The sequence below is a fragment of the Anolis sagrei genome, chromosome 2 (assembly GCF_037176765.1).
Source record: "Anolis sagrei isolate rAnoSag1 chromosome 2, rAnoSag1.mat, whole genome shotgun sequence".
NCBI classification, from domain to species: Eukaryota; Metazoa; Chordata; class Lepidosauria; order Squamata; family Dactyloidae; genus Anolis; species Anolis sagrei.
In genome coordinates, this window is record NC_090022.1 from 64,393,386 (window position 1) to 64,412,198 (window position 18,813).

The following is an 18,813-nucleotide window of genomic DNA, read 5'->3' on the forward strand; positions in this document are numbered from 1 at the left end:
GGTTTGGTGGAAAGTTGAATTTTATAGCAAAAGAATGTGCATCTTCAGCACATATTTTCCCCCCAGTTCCTGTAAAATTTGTTCAGATGGATTTGGTGCTTTTTAGAAACAAACTCTGTCTCAGGTCCCTTCCACACAGCTGTGTAAAATCCATATTGAACTGGATTATATGGCAGTGTGGATTCAGATAACCCAGTTCAAAGCATATATTGTGGATTATCTGATTTGGCAATCTGAATTATATGGCAGTGTAGAAGGGCCCTCAAACTGTTGATTAAAGGGCAGTGACAAGGCACAGAACTTTGAGTAGTTTAGCAGTTTCCATTAAACCTAGAATTTTAAATCTTATTGTGGAAATCGAATAATGGTAATTCATGCTTTTCGAAATCCTCTGGTACAAGCCCTGAAGTCAAATGGAGCCGGTCTGGAAAGAAAGATAACTCCAAACTTTTATTACTTTTATTCTTCTGTTTCTTCTGTCAATTACCAAGTGACAGCTGATTAGAAGGAACTGGACCAATAAAGACAAACCGTATCAGCCATAATACATGAATCTGTAGCTTCTTGCAGTATAAGTCTCAGGTAAGACTAATATTTAAAAGGATCACTAGCTCTTTAAGAGAATGCCAGCTAGAATCCTCCCTCCCTTTCTCTGCTCCTGTCTTGTTTGCCAGGCTTTGTCACATTGCAAGGATGATTGGATCTGTGGGCTGTCAATCCACTGCAAACAAATGCCCTCTCTCTTCCCATGCCCATTTTGCCGGCTAAGCCTTAACTTTAAGGTTGTCTCAGACAGGAAACCAGCAACATTTGCACAAGGAGGGAGCTGTAGCCATGCAGCCTTTGGACCCAGAAAGAGGCTTGATCAAAATCAGCCATTGCAACAGAGACATCTTTGCCTCCTTTGTGCCCCAGTTCTGCCCTTTATGTGGCCAGAGCCTGGCTTACAGGAGACTGGAAGAAGCACCTGTCAGCATCCCCAGCCCTTTTGTCAATGGGCACAGAGAAAGGTGCTCATTTTTACTCAAACCTACTGCAGGAACATTTCTAAGGTATGGCTCTTTTGTGGTTTTACCATGGTAATGGTAGCATTTTGAAGAGCTTGGAAAAATTAAACTTTGGTGTTATAACTCCCAATGTGTGGGTGTACTGAATCGGAGTTTCTGGGACTTGTAGTAACTTTTTGAACACGAGTATTGTGTTAGTATTGCTTTCATGTGCTCAAAAACAAAACATAAAAGCTGTGTTGAAACATTTTGGCCCGTCCAGTCCACATCATAATTGGAAATCCTCTGCCAAGATTTCAAACTGAGTTGTCTCATAGCCCGAATCTTTCAGATAGGTAGTATCACAATGGGATATGCCAGAGGCTGAACACATTCTGCATTCAAAGTATGCCATATAACCAGCAATAAACTCATAAGGATGCATCTACATTGTAGAATTAATGCAATTTGGCACCACTTTAACTGCCATGGCTCAATGCAATGGAACCATGAGGAGCATTCTCCATCAAAGAATGCTGGTGGTTTGACAAACTACAAATTCTAGGATCCCAAAGCACTGAAGTACTGTTCCATTATCTGGGTGGACTCCAAAAGGGAGCCTAGACAAAGAAGGATAGTCCATTTTATTTGGGGGGGGGGGAGTTGAAGGAGGAAAATCATTTTCCCCATTTTCACTGGTTATTCCCACCCCTCCCATATTATAAACAATCGTAGTTTTGATGGGGACATTGGTGGGGGAAATAACAGGACAAGGGGGAATGGTTTAACTCCTTCAACCCCCTTTCCCCCAAAAAATGGACTATCCTCTGTAAAGCACCAGCTTGTGGCCTCCTCTCAGATAATGCAACAGTACAATTCCTGCAAATAAAAAGGTTGTCTTGAAACCATCACTTGGTCCTGAGGCCTTGTTTAGTTACAAGTTATTCTGTGAGTACTCCAAAACAGGGCTTCTTAATCTTTTTCCACTCGTGACCCCTTTCCGCACAACAAATTTTACATGACCACAGGTATATAAGTACATAGGTAAAGGGAAAGGTTGTCCCCTGACATTAAATCCAGTCATGTCTGACTCTGGGGTGTGGTGCTCATCTCCATTTCTAAGCCGAAGAGCCGGCGTTGTCCAGACACCTCCAAAGTCTTGTGGCTGGCATGACTGCATGGAGCACAGTTACCTTCCTTCCGGAGCGGTACCTATTGATCTACTCATATTTGCATGTTTTCGAACTGCTAGGTTGGCAGAAGCTAGGGCTGACAGCGGAAGCTCACTCCGCTCCCTGGAATCGAACCTGCGACCTTTCGGTCAACAAGCTCGGTAGCTCCATGCTTTAACCCACTGCGCCACCGGGGGCTCCATATAAGTACATAAAATAGGTATAAACACCAAACATTTACTGATAATAAATCAGCATTTGCAAGGCTTGCTAAACAGGCTGATTTTCCTTTTGTGGAGTACAGATGAAGCATTTTCTTCAGAGTCCACTGTAAACATTATATTTATTTATTTACTTTGCTTCTATACCGCCATTCTCAGCTCGAGGGTGACTCATGGTGGTTTACAAAACGGCACATATATTGTTGCTAACAGGTTTGTGTAAATGGGTGGCTTTCTAAAACCTTTTACTGTTGCCAACTTTTTCACAACCCCAACATTGAACTGAGAGAACCCCAGAAGAAGCCGTGCTCTGAAAAATGTTCAGTGATATGTTAACTGTGGCTAATTAAAAACATTTAAGAACCAATTCATCATACTAGAGAAAAAATCCACTTAAAATACAGTTTCTGCTTCCTCCAGAATTCTGGGGTTTGTAGTTTAGTGAGGCTGCTAAAGGCTCTTCCCTAAACTACAACCCCAGAATTCTGCAGGAGACAGAAACCGGATTTTAAATGGATTTTTTCTCTAGTGTGATCAGGCGGTAAGACATATTATCAATTCAATTTGCCTATGAAAACAAATGTTGCTTTTGTTACTGCTCCTTATGTGTTCATTGTGTTAGAAGGGCAGTTCTTTTGCCATACACAATTCTCAAACATTTGTATAAAAATGTACATGTTATTACAAATGTGCCTTACAAAAGGTTTATCTGTAGATTAATGTAGCCAATTGATTGCTAGAAGATGCGCTTATGAAAATGTTAATCATAACAGGACTAGATAAAAAAAATCAGAAAAATCCAACAGATCTGTGTAAGATTGCCAGTTTCAATAAGTGGAATGTTTTCCGACATTTCCTACATATTAAATTTAATATTTCAGGGGGTATGATGGAAATTCTGATCTTCACGTTGGAATAACTAATACTAACGGTAAGAGCAGCCTTTTATTTACCTTGAAAATAAGAATTCCCTCTATGTGGATCATAAATGCCTAATTTTGTATATTGTTGCCTTCTAACTTCAAATGTTTGCATACAGCTCAGACCGTTATAAAACTTCAATGTAAGTATTCATAAAGTCTCAAAGCTTTTGAAGACAAGGAACAAGATGCTTGCACATCCCTCCTTGATCAGCAAAACTATTCACTGCTTCTCTGCTCCTTGATTTTTGATGCAACAGGACTTTTTCCACAGTTGCTCTCCATGGGAGTCAGAGCAGCCCTTTCCCCTTGCCCCTTCATCTTCTGCTCATCCCTCTTTGTTATGGTGTCTTAAGCCTTCTCCTGAGGCCCCCATCTCTCTCACTCTTCCCATGTCCAGATTCCCTCTGGCAGCAATCCTTCCTGTGTGTGCAACCCAATGTGCCCTTTCCACCAAGCCTTATATTGCAATTGCCAATAGGCAGCAATTAATCTTTTTAAAAAGAGTATTTGTACTGATCATGCATTGTGCTATTTTGCACTTTGGATTGTCTCTGTGGCTGTCTCTGTAGGTTTGGTATACAATTACAATGAAACTGGAGTTCATAAAGCAGAATATGGATGGGAAGAATGTGTGAGTGTTCCCCTCGTCCAACCTGACATGTATGACCTGCTTTCACAGTGGGACATATACCTCAAACAGTTCTCGGCAGCAGACATCTGGCTTCCTCACAGGTATGCAACTTAGCAGGTAGATGGGATTATTAGGAAAGGCAGTTTTGATTTTGGTATTCTACTTAGGCTAACAGCTGGGTTTGAAGCACTTAACTGAAGAAATGGCTCCCCAGAATCCCTGTTCAAAACTTATTTCTTCTTTGGGCTGCTGCAGGAGGGTAATATTTGTTTCATTCAACAGAGATACTCCCCAAGAGGAAAAGTGCAGCTTCCATCAGCACACAAAGCTTGCTCAGTCATGATAAACTCTACTAAGTCTCATTGTTTATGAATCCATGATGGTGAGGGAGAAGAGAAGGTTGTTGGATCTAACCATTTGGGTATAAAGTACAGATCTTTTTCTAGGTCAGCAAAACATTTGCCTGAGGACTTTATCCCATGTGTATGGGGTGAAGGGAAACATCATGTTACCATGGCATTTAGTCCTGTAGCGTTGCAAAGCACATAGTTCCATTATTCATTCCTTATCGCATGCCATCTCAATTTGATGGTTTAATAGTTATTATCTGTTTTCTTTTCCTTTTTAAGTAGAATATATATTGTCACAGACCTTTACAAAAGTTTCCCCCCATATATTCACATAACATTTTGATGATTCCTGTTTTCCTATCCCTTACGTTTCTATACTTATCTACGACTTATACAGATAAGTATAAGTAGGTACAACTGCTCCCTCCAGGAACAGTTGTACCTCTGGTCTATGTATTATTTTATTAGTTCGATCATGAAGAATGTCTGATTCAATTCCTTGTATTTGCCTTTCCATTTTATTCCATTTATAAACTATTTTCATCCCTATCCCACAAGTGAGTGGATACCCCCCCCCCCCTTTTTTTAAAAAGGTGTCTAACTTGAACATCATAGAGGCTCAAAATCTCATGGTATCTCAAGATCCCATGTGTTTTTTTATTTTACATTTTCCCAGTTATATCCCAGTTCCTGAGTCTGGAAGATGATCTCTGACCTTCCCACTCCCCCTTTTTTTTGTATTTCATTTCTCTAACAAAACATGATGGGCTCTGACAGAATTCCCCCTATAGCATGGGATGGGCTCTGTCATTTTTTGTTTCCTCAGTGAATTATATCTGTTTAGAAATGGGGGATGGGTGGGTGGGAGAAAGTCCATAGTTAGCAAAGCCTTCCCCTTCCCCATTGTTCCTCCTTTGCTCCCCGGCTCTGGTTTCATGGAAGGACAGAAGTGCCCATTCCATATGGCCTTCACATATGCTGCCCTGAAGTTTTTCAAGTAAGGTTCAATTTTCTTCTGTCAGTTCTTGTGGGTTTTTTCGGGCTATATGGCCATGTTCTAGAGGCATTTCTCCTGACGTTTCGCCTGCATCTATGGCAAGCATTCTGGTTTGGCTTCTGTAGATAGAATTGCTGGCAAGGGAGGGTGAGACCGGGATGGGATTTTGTCCTTTGTTTCAGGCCAAATGTTGTCTTATTTTGACAATGTTGTCACTATTCATTTTGTTATACATTCTATGTACAAAAGGCAACCACGCTGCCATTTTAACCTTTCCTCAGTTCCTTTATTGTATCAGAAAGAGCAGGGCAGAATATCTGACACATGTTTCTCCTCTCTAATAACTTACCAGAGCACCCTGGACATGCCTGATCTCAATCAGTTAAAAAGAGATTTATAATTTGTAACTATAATGTAGTTATTTTGTGATGTGGAATTATAATCAATGACTACTTAGAATGTAGTATCCCAAACTCTGGGAATTACTTGTCAGTGAACCTGCACCACCACCACCTCCACCATCAACATCATCAATTTTATTTGTTACCCACATAGGATTTCTCTGATTGATCTAACAATCCAAGAGGTGGTAGATCAACCCTGCTGCTAATAGTTTTTCACTGTATTTTACAACTCAGCAGAAAGTAGGACATAATCCAGTACAACATCTGATCTGCCTGTTAGAAAATGAACAAAGCAAAGCAAAATGGGTCAGAAAATAGTTGGGGTTTGGTGCTTCTGTTAGCAACTTGTCCACTATCATTGCAGGTTAAAATGTTCTCTGGATGGTTCAGATACAAGCTTTTAACTTTCCTTTCCCCCACATCTATTAGTCCTCATTGAGTAATGTTATGTGAAAAGAGGACAAGGAACTCAGTTTAAACACTGAAATTCTTGGGATCTGAAAAGGAGATTGCTTTGACACATCTAAGGTCTCATAGCTGAATATTCATTTTTACATTCTTTTTCTTGATCATTTTTTGTTTTAGCTTTAATAAACCATACATGTTTAAGATGTTAAACAGATGCATATTGCTTAATCATTCCTTATTTCTTATCTGACATCACTATATTTTGACAACATTCTCATGTGCATAACTTTCTGTTCAGTATCCAACATTTCATTATCCATTTCTGCTGGATGTGCCAATGCAATCATCATTAGGCTTGTTTTCCCATTCCAAATGTGGGAGAGAAATGTGGAATCTGTCAAGTTCCTAATTTTGTTTTGACTAAAACACTCATCAGCTCTAATTTATTTATTTATTTATTTGCTTTATTTCTATACCGCATTTTTCAGCCCTTAACAGGCGACTCAATGCGGTTTACATGGTACAGTTATCAAACAGTGTCAGTGCAATTAAAAACATAACAATGCAACAAACAGGATCAACAGCATCAATCCACAACAATTAACAATCAACAAGACAGATCAACAAAACAAACATAACATAACGCCTCAGTTGAAATCAGATCCGTTCTCATAATCCTTGTGCCATTCCATTTACCGTCTTCCTATGATTGGTTGCACTGCTTAACCAAACGCTTGTTCATAAAGTCAGGTCTTAACCATTCTCCGAAACGTCAGCAGCGAAGGTGCCTGCCTGATGTCTGCCGGTAGGGCATTCCATAGCCGAGGGGCCACCACTGAGAAGGCCCTGTCTCTCGTCCCCGCCAAGCGCGCCTGTGACGCAGGCGGGATCGAGAGCAGGGCCTCCCCAGATGATCTTAATGTTCTGGTCGGTTCATAGGTGGAGATGCGTTCGGAGAGGTAAGCAGGGCCAGAACCGTTTAGGGCTTTATAGGCTAAAGCCAGCACCTTGAATTGTGCCCGGTAGCGGATTGGCAGCCAGTGGAGCTGGCTCAGCAGAGGAGTGGTATGCTCCCTGAGTGCCGCTCCCATTAGCAACCTGGCCGCCGAGCGCTGGACCATCTGAAGCTTCCGGGCAGTCTTCAAGGGCAACCCCACGTAGAGCGCATTGCAGTAATCAATCCAGGATGTAACCAGAGCGTGGACTACCGTGGCCAAGTCAGACTTCCCAAGGTATGGGCGCAACTGGCGCACAAGTTTGAGTTGTGCAAATGCTCCCCTGGACACCGCCGAAACTTGGGGTTCCAAGCTTAGCGAAGAGTCCAGGATCACACCCAAGCTGCGAACCTGCGTCTTCAGGGGGAGTGTAACCCCGTCTAACACAGGCTGTAACCCTATACCCTGTTCGGCCTTTCGACTGACCAGGAGTGCCTCTGTCTTATCTGGATTCAGTTTCAATTTGTTAGCCCTCATCCAGTCCGACACAGCGGCCAAGCAGCGGTTCAGGACCTGAACAGCCTCCTTAGTAGTAGGTGGGAAGGAGTGACAGAGTTGGACGTCATCTGCGTACAGATAACACCGCACCCCGAAACTCTGGATGATCTCTCCCAACGGCTTCATGTAGATGTTAAATAACATGGGGGACAATATTGAGCCCTGCGGGACCCCACAAGACAATGGTTGTGAGGTAGAGCAGTTGTCCCCCAGCAACACCTTCTGAGTACGATCCTCTAGGGAGGACCTGAGCCACTGCAGAACAGTGCCACCAAGACCCATTCCCGCGAGGCATCTCAGAAGGATACCGTGGTCGACGGTATCGAAGGCCGCTGAGAGGTCCAGCAGAACTAACAGGGACACACTCCCCCTGTCGAGCTCCCTGCGCAGATCATCCACTAAGGCGACCAAGGCTGTCTCGGTACCATGTCCCGGCCTGAAACCAGACTGTGCCGGATCTAGATAATCAGTGTGTAAAGAAGCGCTAATCCCACTGGATGCCACCACAAATGTAAAGAACGTATCACTGCCACCAATAAAATGTAAAGACGTGGTGTTAATCTACCAAATGGGATCACCAAAAATGTAAGGAAGTTCCTAGACTGTTATTAAATTAAACTGCCACCAATATGTATAGAGACTCTAGTATTGAAGTCTCTGTTTAGTCTCTGTTTAGGTTGTGAGGTAACTTTGGTAGAGTGGAATGCACCGAGGTAAAATCAATGGAGGAGGCAGGTTTAAAAATACAAAGAGAACAAGTTTATTGTTGAACAAAGCGTAATTGTTGCAATATTGAGATGTTGAACTTGGCATTTGCTTTATGGTTACAATATGGCTTGGTTGAGATACATTCAGGCTTCTGATGTTACAATCTTATAAACTCCTTCTTCAGTGAAGTACTTTATTATTACAGCGTTCCTTGTTGTGAATATTCACACTGTTTGTCCTATACCGGATCAAACCACTGATCTCCAGTCTTACACTACTGGCGATCCCAAAACCCCCTCTGTTAGATTCTTTTTCCTCAAAGCAATCTAACTAGGTTTCCCTTCAGCTCCCTTGCTGAAGAAATATTCACAAACACTAAAACTGACTGAATCTATACTGCTTCACACCACAGAGACCTAACTGTCTCTGCTCCTCTTCTCAGGGTCTCATCCTCCTGACTGAAACTACTTTCCCAGAGTCCTTTCTTGACTCTGCTATTCTCCCAGAGTCCTATCTGACTCTGCCAGAGTCCTATCTGACTCTGCCCTCTTCTCAGGGTCTCTTCCTCCTGACTGAAAATTAACTGTCACTTTCAAACCTTTTTCTCCTTAAGCTCCGCCCACCTCCTCTGCTGCCTTGTCACCATAGCAACCTATCCCTCACAGCTAGGCCATGGCAACAAATGTAAACCACAAATACAGTTTAAACACAGTATAATAAACACTTTATAATAAACATATCTCTACACCTTCCCCCCCAGAAAAATTATTTTTGGAACATTCTCAATCCTAGAATGGCAAAAATAATCCTACATATTATTCAACAATATATACATATACATCAATTCTGAAAGGGAAACATATGATGGTTAAGTACATTTCAATTACACATACATACAAACCTTTAACCTTTGGAATCCTAGATAAGGCGTCCGCAACTATATTTCGTTTACCTGAAACATTTGAAATTAAACATGTTTCAAATATGAAATCCTGTAAACATAAATTCCATCTTAACAATTTGTTATTCGTACCCTTTACATTATCTAACCATTTTCATTTGTTGACATACTACATTTATCAGAATGCCAATTTTTACTTAAAACTTCCACAACCTCTCTTCTCTGTGGTTGGGACAATTCTATGTTCATATCTACCCGATCTAAATTTCTGTACTGTTCACGATCACCCTCCCAAAAAGAAAAGGGACTGGATTCTTCTTCCGAAACAACAAAACATACATTCGCAGATCTTACAACATAAGGCTTTAACATGTTTACATGGACTCTTCTTTCTACATTGGAATGTTCATCAAAAATATCATAGTTTATCTGGTTGTGCTTTCTGATGATCTTCCAGGGTCCAGACCAATCCAATTGAAGTTTGTTGGTTTTGTTGGGAGATAAAAATAAAACTTCATCTCCGATGTTGAAGATCTTTGGTTTAGCAGTAGAGTCATAGTAGTCTTTTTGTCTCTGCTGAGCCGCAAGCAAATGTTCTTGAGCAATGTCTCTAGCTAGCTTCATTGTTGCTTGAAGATCCTTTAAATACTCCGACACTGGAACTGGATCTGTCGCCGGACTTTCTTCCCAATATTCTCTTATCAGATCCAATGGACCACGAGCTTTCCTTCCATATAGTAATTCAAATGGACTGTAGCCAGTACTGTCATGAGGGACGGTCCTGTAGGCGAATAACAGTTGTTGCAATTTGACGTCCCAGTCGTATGGCTTCTCTTGACTGTAAGACTTTATCATTTTGACTAAAGTCTTGTTCATGTTTTCAACTAGTCCATTTGTCTGTGGATGATAAGCTGTTGAAGTCAGGTGTCTAATACCACACAACTCAAGCAATTTCGACATAAGCCTGGAAGTGAATTGGGTTCCCAAGTCTGAAACCAATTCTCTAGGATAACCAGTTCTTCCCCAAATGGATAACAGGGCATTTGCAATTGTTGTTGTCTCGATGTTAGTCAGAGCTACAGCCTCTGGATATCTTGTGGCGTAGTCAATCATGGTTAAAATGTATCGGTAACCACGTCTGCTTGGTTTACAAAGAGGCCCCACTATGTCAATGCCTACTCTGTAAAATGGTTCTCCAATTATTGGCATAGGGATCATAGGAGCTTTAACTTTATCCCTTCCAGTACTCAATCTCTGGCAGATGTCACAAGACTGGCAAAACTCTTTGATCCTCTGGAACATGCCAGGCCAATAAAAGTTCTTAGTAATTCTCTTCGTGGTTTTCCTCACACCCAAATGTCCACCTTGAGGGTTTTCGTGTGCCACCCTCATCAGCTGTTCTCTAAAACTTTGAGGCACTACAATTTGACTCCATGTCACTGATCCTTCTGTCGAGTTCACACTTCTGGTTTCTCTATATAAGATACCATTCTTTAACACAAACTCGGAAGGCTGTTCTTTTGCCGATACTGTGGGGTTTTGAGCTAAAGCGAATAGAGGTTTAAGAGAAACATCGGCTCCTTGTTCCTGCCGAATCTCTTCAACTCCTCCCGTCCTCTTAACCAGCTCAGCCACTGTAGCACTGGATTCCGGACTCTCATCCCCATCTTGTTGTATGGCAAAACACATGGCTTTTTGTTCAGGGCTTTCGTTGTTACAGTCTTTCTCCTCACACGCCATCCTCCAGCTTTCAATCTTCTTGGCCAAATCATTTCCAATTAAACATTTGTATGGTATGTCAGGACTGACTGCAAAATCCCACATACCCTTCCATCCTTCATATTCTATTGGCAAAGTCACTACTGCTGTTGGTATCGCAGGTCCTAAACCTTTTAATCTTATTTCAGAGGTTGGCTGCTGAAATTTCTGAGGTATTATTTCGGGGTGCACTATACACACTTCGGAGCCTGTATCTCTAAGTCCTTTCCTGTCTTTGTTATCAATATAAATGGTTTCTAAGTAATCCTTAGATGGGCTGCCTGACAAGATGAACAAACATTGTTTCTCTTGAGGTTCTGAGCCTGAACTCTCCTTTGAAACAGTATCTGGTTCTGCCTTTGGTGATTCTTTCATTTTATTCACAAAGAGGGTTGTTTTCTCTTTCCTTAACAGGGGACATTGATATTTTATATGATTCCATTCTCCACATTGAAAGCACCGTCTTTTTACCTCAGGAGCAGTTTGTCTTGTTACACTCTGCCTCCTATAGATGGTGTTTTCTAAGTCAGAGCCCTTTTCTTGCTGTGGGCGCGTTTGTTGTGAATAAAATGGCTGCCTGTTTGTTCTTTTGTCATTTGGCAGATCTTCCCTTTTGAATCCTTCTTTTAAGGTTGTTATTTGATCTGCCATAACCGCTGCCTCTACAATAGTGGATGGCTTGCGATCTTGAATCACCCAGCGAATATCATAAGGCACTAACTGAAAAAACTGTTCCAGCTTTAAAAGTTCCCTCAGCTGTTGATAATCTTCCACCTCAGACGTCCTTATCCAACTATCGAACAGTTGAGACAATCTAGAGGCCACTTGAGCAAAACTTTGAGTTTTATCTTTCTTTAATGACCTGAACTTAAATCTATAATATTCAGGAGTCAATCTAAACTCTTGTTGAATCTGTTTCTTAAACAGATCATAGTCTCCACAAGACTCCTCAGGCATCTGTCCATAAATCTGCAAAAGTTTCCCACTTATCTGTGGCCTAAGGTATGTCATCCATTTTTCCTTAGCCACTCCAAAATCTCGACAACATCTCTCAAAAGATATTAGGAATTTCTCTGGACAATCGTCCTTGGTAAATTTTGGGAATTTCTTTGTCAAATCTGGGGTATCCACTCCAGATCTCCCTTCCTGGACATCACTGGATGTTTGAGATAAAGCTAGTCTTTGCTTTTCTAGCTCAAACTCCATTCTCTTCAATTCTAACTCCTGTTCCAATTCTCTCACTCTTTGTCTTTCTTCCATCTCCAGTTCTCTCTCTTTTTGTTTTGCCTCCATCTCCAGTTCTCTCTCTCTTTGTCTTTCTTTTGCCTCTATTTCCAAACGTTTCATCTCTAGTTTGTACTTAAAAGCCATTTCTGACATAGGCACTGACTCTGTCTCTGCCTCAGAGCCTGAACTTGCTTCTTGGTCTCCCTCTCTTTCCTCAGCCAGCTTTCTCTGCCGCCTGGTAGCCATGTTTTCAACAACTTTTATTTTATTTATTTATTTATTTATTTATTTCTTGCATTTATTGACCGCCCCTCTCAGCCCGAGGGCGACTCGGGGCGGTGAACAACAACAAACAGACAGTGTACAGTGAGCCGTGGCGACACAGACCAGACAAATACAACATAACATATACACACACTAAAATCCGCTTCGTCAAGTCCTGGGGTCATAGCCAAAATTCGTAGTCCTAGTTCGTTCCATTGTCATTCCAATACACTCAGTTGAAGGCCTGCTCGAAGAGCCATGTTTTCAGGCCCCTGCGAAAGGCCATCAGAGAGGGCGCCTGTCTAACTTCAGCAGGGAGGGTGTTCCACAGCCGGGGGGCCACCACCGAGAAGGCCCGTTCCCTCGTCCCCGCCAAACGTGCCTGTGAGGCAGGCGGGACCGAGAGAAGGGCCTCCCCGGATGATCTCAAGGCCCTCGTGGGCTGATAGGCCAAGATGCGGTCTGCCAGGTATTTTGGGCCGGAACCGTTTAGGGCTTTGTAGGATAACTGGTGTATTATTTTACCTCACAACTTATTCCTAAATTAAACTTAAGGCACTCGATCAGTTGTTACACGAATCCCGTCGTCTGCCACCAAAAATTGTGAAGAAGCGTTTAAATCTCACGGGATGCCACCACAAATGTAAAGAACGTATCACTGCCACCAATAAAATGTAAAGACGTGGTGTTAATCTACCAAATGGGATCACCAAAAATGTAAGGAAGTTCCTAGACTGTTATTAAATTAAACTGCCACCAATATGTATAGAGACTCTAGTATTGAAGTCTCTGTTTAGTCTCTGTTTAGGTTGTGAGGTAACTTTGGTAGAGTGGAATGCACCGAGGTAAAATCAATGGAGGAGGCAGGTTTAAAAATACAAAGAGAACAAGTTTATTGTTGAACAAAGCGTAATTGTTGCAATATTGAGATGTTGAACTTGGCATTTGCTTTATGGTTACAATATGGCTTGGTTGAGATACATTCAGGCTTCTGATGTTACAATCTTATAAACTCCTTCTTCAGTGAAGTACTTTATTATTACAGCGTTCCTTGTTGTGAATATTCACACTGTTTGTCCTATACCGGATCAAACCACTGATCTCCAGTCTTACACTACTGGCGATCCTAAAACCCCCTCTGTTAGATTCTTTTTCCTCAAAGCAATCTAACTAGGTTTCCCTTCAGCTCCCTTGCTGAAGAAATATTCACAAACACTAAAACTGACTGAATCTATACTGCTTCACACCACAGAGACCTAACTGTCTCTGCTCCTCTTCTCAGGGTCTCATCCTCCTGACTGAAACTACTTTCCCAGAGTCCTTTCTTGACTCTGCTATTCTCCCAGAGTCTTATCTGACTCTGCCAGAGTCCTATCTGACTCTGCCCTCTTCTCAGGGTCTCTTCCTCCTGACTGAAAATTAACTGTCACTTTCAAACCTTTTTCTCCTTAAGCTCCGCCCACCTCCTCTGCTGCCTTGTCACCATAGCAACCTATCCCTCACAGCTAGGCCATGGCAACAAATGTAAACCACAAATACAGTTTAAACACAGTATAATAAACACTTTATAATAAACATATCTCTACACAGTGTCTACCAAGAATACCTGGAGTTGTGAGGCCACCACACGTTCCAGGACTTTGCCCAAAAAGGGAAGATTGGAAACAGGCCGATAGTTGATGAATTGAGTGGGATCCAGTGATGGTTTTTTCAACAGCGGTTTTATCACAGCTTGTTTTAAGCTGGCTGGAATTTTGCCTTCCCGAAGGGAGGCATTAACCACCACCTTCACCCACTCGGCCAATCCCCCTCTGGCCTCCTTTAGAAGCCAGGATGGGCAGGGGTCTAGGATGCATGTGGTTGCCCTCATTCCTCCAAGTATCTTGTCCACATCCTCAGGTTTCACCAATTGAAATGAATCCAACAAAATCGGATAAGCAGATGCTCGTGTTACATCCTCTGAGACTGCCGTTAACATGGTGTCCAGGTCAGAACAGATCAAAGCGACTTTGTCCGCAAAGAACCGAGCAAATGCTTCACAACGGGCCGTCGAGTTGTCAGGGTTCCCATCCGGAGTGGTGGGATTTAATAGACCTCTGACAACTCGAAACAGCTCAGCCGAACGGTTCTTTGCAGACGCAATATTGGCCGCAAAGAAAGATTTCTTTGCCGCCTTTATTGTTTTATTGTCATGTCTATATTGTCTGCAACTCATGGGAATTTGAGGCCAACAATAATTTGATTCTGACTGGAGAACACAGCTTCCCCATGTTTGCTTTAATGCAAAAGTGAATGATTGTGGCCCTCCAGGTTATGTTGGACTGTGGATCCCATCATCTCTAGCCAGGAAATGGAAGCTGCCATCAGAAAATATCCCTGTTCCAGAAGCAGAGGAGAGGGTTTGAAGGTAGAAAATTAAGATCGTCCGGGGAGGCCCTGCTCTCGATCCCGCCTGCATCACAGGCGCGCTTGGCGGGGACGAGGGACAGGGCCTTCTCGGTGGTGGCTCCTCGGCTGTGGAATGCCTTACCTGTAGACATCAGACAGGCCCCTTCGTTGTTGGCGTTCTGGAAGAAGGTGAAGACCTGGTTCTTCGAACAAGCGTTTGGCTAAACAGTGCAATTGAATATAGGAATACGGTGCAATCAAACATAGGAACATGAAGCAAAGGATTATGAAAATGGATTCTGATTTGTTGTTGAGGCGTTATGATAATGATTGTTTATTGATATTGGTTGTTATGTATAATGTGTTTTAATTGCTTATGATACTGTCTTGATAATTTGTACTTTGTAAACCGCTTTGAGTCGCCTAAGGGCTGAGAAAAGCGGTATAGAAATAAAGTAAATAAATAAATAATAAATAAATAGAAAATAAAATACATTAAAAAACAATGTTTACGATGGTGATCGGAATTTTAAATTCCTGCAAGTGAGATTAATTTGAACTTCACAGTGAAAGCTATTAAGATGGGCTTTCCTGTTAATTTTGACAAAGATAACAACAACAACAAACAACAACAACAACAACAACAACAAAGTCTCTCACACAAGCCTGTAAAGGTGGTCCCAGTGGTGATTGGCAGACTGGATGCAGTGCCTAAAGACATTGGCCTGCACTTAAAAACAATCGGCCCTGACAGAATTACCAAAAGGCCACCCCTACTCGGAACTGCACGCATTATTTTAGAAGTGTCCAACCTGTGATCAAATACAAAAGCCAGCATAGTGATCTTGTTTGCTGCGTACTAATCTAGTTGTGTATCAAATAATAATAATCTTTATTTATATCCTGCCCCCTCTCCTCAAAGGGACTTGGGATGGCTTATAACAAAAAATACAGTGTACATAATAATACTCAACCAACCAAATACTGCAATTATTAATAAGCATGATTAATTAGCACAAGTTCCAAGATTTTAAAATATTTATTTATACTACAGCTAACAGTGTGGAGCAGGTTTTAGTGATTTCAGGAAAGGTTCTGAGTGTCTTTCAAGCCTTTTAGAAGCTGCAAAGTCCATTTTTTGCAAAGCTTGATAAGAGCAATGCAGACTATGAAAATATCCATCATGAAATATTTCTGACTTTACTGGAGTTCAGTAAAAACACCAAGGCTATAAATCTTATGAGGATCACATTTTTTAAAAAGCCCTCCCATTTCGTTCTGGATTCTAAACAGGAGGCCATAAACTTTGTGGTTGAGCCCCTCATCTGTTTTGTTTTAAGCAAAGACCACCCAGAAACATATGGCCCGAGAGTGTAAGAGTAGGCTACAAAAGCATTCATTCACATCCATTCTACTTAAAATCAATCAATAAACAAATTCCTCTCTAAGAAAACAGATACATTATATTTAGCAAAAAGAAAATTAGCTATAATAGCTTTTTCCTGTTTGTTGAAAGTATGTGCGTGGGGGTGGAGGGGTAATCTAAAATCATAGGATATTATGTAACTTTTTTATCAGTTCCATTCCCTTTAATGCAACCTTTTTGATTTTAAGCCTGAAACTATTTCATTACAGATTCAGCATGGTTCTCAGTTGAAAAATAATATATGCTACAAATATGTTGGAAGGTATTAGGTCAAATTCCTCCTTGGGCAATGAAACGATAGGACTGTATCACAAGCTAACACAATATTTAATAATTACATAGAACACAGATTCTTTAAGCTCTTTTCTTCCTCTTTTTTACTAGGTATGAAGAACATCTCCACAACTGTTACACATATGCACTGACATTTATTAACTGTGTGCTGAATGCCCAAAAGAAGCAGCAAATGAATAAAAGTGAGTTTACAGAAAGGTTTGTGATTCCACGGACAAGAAAAGCTTCCAAGTATATCACCATCTACAAGGAAATATGTAAGAGCGGCTTCTATGCTGTGGATCACCCCGAGCAAGACAGCCAGACTCCCCCAGGGAGCCACTTGGCTTTATAGGAAAGCACTTACGCAGAGCAAATGGAAGCAAAACCATCGGGTGAAGATAGGCATGTTTTTCTCTCACAAGGAAAATGAGAAGCTAGGACAGCAACATGATTTAATGTGTGTTTATTCATGGGGAAATCCCAAAGAGACCAGTGAAAATTGCTCTCAATTGTCCACAAGACTTCAGAACCTTGACATATAGACCTCAATTCAATAGTCCTTAGTGAGCGTTATGCAACTCCCATGCAGAATCGTAATATAAAGCAGCTGATGTAGGGAAATGCCACAGTTGCACAATGATCGAAGTGCAATGTGAGTTGTGTAGTGTATGTTGTACTGTGTATACCTGTGCGTGCAGCACATTGGGCTGGCTGTAGCTGTTACACAATGTTGTGGATTCTTCAAGAGCACTTTTACCACAACCTCCTGAATGTGCCCCTTGCGCCATATTGTAAATCAGGGCTGTTTGCTTCTGTCATTACCTGCTGAACTTGTCTGTTGTACCATGCTGAATTCTGTTGGAATTCAATCCCACACTGCCCAAGTCACAAGTCCTCAACGAGGAGCATTTTAGCTAGCTTAGTATAGACTAAGGCAGTGGTTCTCAACCTGGGGTCCCCAGATGTTTTTGGCCTACAACTCCCAGAAATCCCAGCCAGTTTACCAGCTGTTAGGATTTCTGGGAGTTGTAGGCCAAAACACCTGGAGACCCACAGGTTGAGAACCACTGGACTAAGGTTTCCCTTCCATGTCTCCTGTATGACAGTTGGGAATATATCTAATTTCTTCTCGCCTCTCTGTTTCTGCTGTCATTCTAATTGGTTTAAAATGGATACTTTTCTACTGCAAGCTTTTAAATCTGACTTCTGCCTTCTTACATTTCAGCATGGAGAGTATGTGCTTTGAGATCTCTCTCTGCTTGTGTGTCAGGAGAACTGTAATGATTGTTTCCCCCTCTCTTTGAAACCTTAGAAGAGATGGGTGTCAGAGTAGCTCAGACCCAGTTCTTTACCATGAAAAAATGTAGTTAGTTCTTTATTATTGTAAATAAACCTTTTTGTGATTTTTAAAAGATTGGACTCTGCATGTTTGTCTTCCAACCTCTGAATTCTTTACAGCCATATCACACAGAACTTCACACTTTGCTCGCTAATGAATTGAATGCTTAACTTTTGTATTCTGTTTGTTTTCGGATGCTGTTATATATTTTAGGGTAGTTTTCCCTAACAAATTCTTCATACCACAGGGACAGAGGCTACTCCACACTCACACGTTGCTTCCTGAATTCAGACTTTAATGTGATAATTGTTCAGCTGGGGAATGTGCGGCTTTGGATTGTAGCAGTTGTTAAAGTAAGTTGTAGCAGGACCAAGTGTGTGTGTGTTGAAGAAAAACCTTATGATTGTAATTATTATGTGCAGCTGGTAATGTAGGTCAACTAGCGATCTTGGACCACACCCAATAGGGTATAACTGTATAAGTATTTAGAATACAGTTCTGGAGAGCTTTTTCTCTGAGGATATCTATGCTCAAAGGCTCTGCTCTGAGGAGCAGGTTGGAGAGAAGCCATTATGCTGCTCCAGAGGCTATGGTGGAATAGCTGTTTGCTCAAGGTTTATGTTTTGCTTTCTCATATGACTTAAGATGAAGATGCCTTATTTTGTGTTACTTACAAAGACTATGTAAGTTTCTTGCACTGTTTCTTTTTTGTATGCAACATTGCAAGTTTGTATTTCATCTCTGCTATTAAGAGTAAAGATTTTTCTGTTCATTTCTACTCTTGTCTCTGTGTCTTGTTCCTTGGGACGTGGCTAAGACCCGCTTGCTGCGCAACAGCAGTCTCCTTCTCTGGAGGTTTTTAAACAGAAGCTGGATGACCATCTGCCAGGAGTGCCTGATTGCGTGTTCCTGCAAAGCAGGGAGTTGAACAGAATGACCCG

General features: G+C 41.6%; 1 protein-coding gene across 1 annotated transcript; it reads left to right on the top strand.

Moving 5' to 3' along the window:
• Window positions 1-676: 676 nt before the first annotated feature.
• MKRN2OS (MKRN2 opposite strand) lies at window positions 677-18,648 on the top strand. Its single transcript, XM_060765948.2, has 4 exons — window positions 677-1,052; window positions 3,261-3,310; window positions 3,872-4,034; window positions 16,642-18,648. Exons 1-4 carry the CDS (start codon window positions 835-837, stop codon window positions 16,883-16,885), a joined length of 675 nt encoding a protein of 224 aa, XP_060621931.1. The 5' UTR covers window positions 677-834; the 3' UTR covers window positions 16,886-18,648.
• Window positions 18,649-18,813: the final 165 nt, after the last annotated feature.

Coding starts and splice junctions, on each gene's coding strand:
- MKRN2OS (XM_060765948.2), top strand. CDS start 835: ATGCAGCCTTTGGACCCAGAAAGAGGCTTGATCAAAATCAGCCATTGC. Junction 1,053..3,260: donor ACTGCAGGAACATTTCTAAG/GTATGGCTCTTT, acceptor TTAATATTTCAG/GGGGTATGATGGAAATTCTG. Junction 3,311..3,871: donor TGGAATAACTAATACTAACG/GTAAGAGCAGCC, acceptor CTGTCTCTGTAG/GTTTGGTATACAATTACAAT.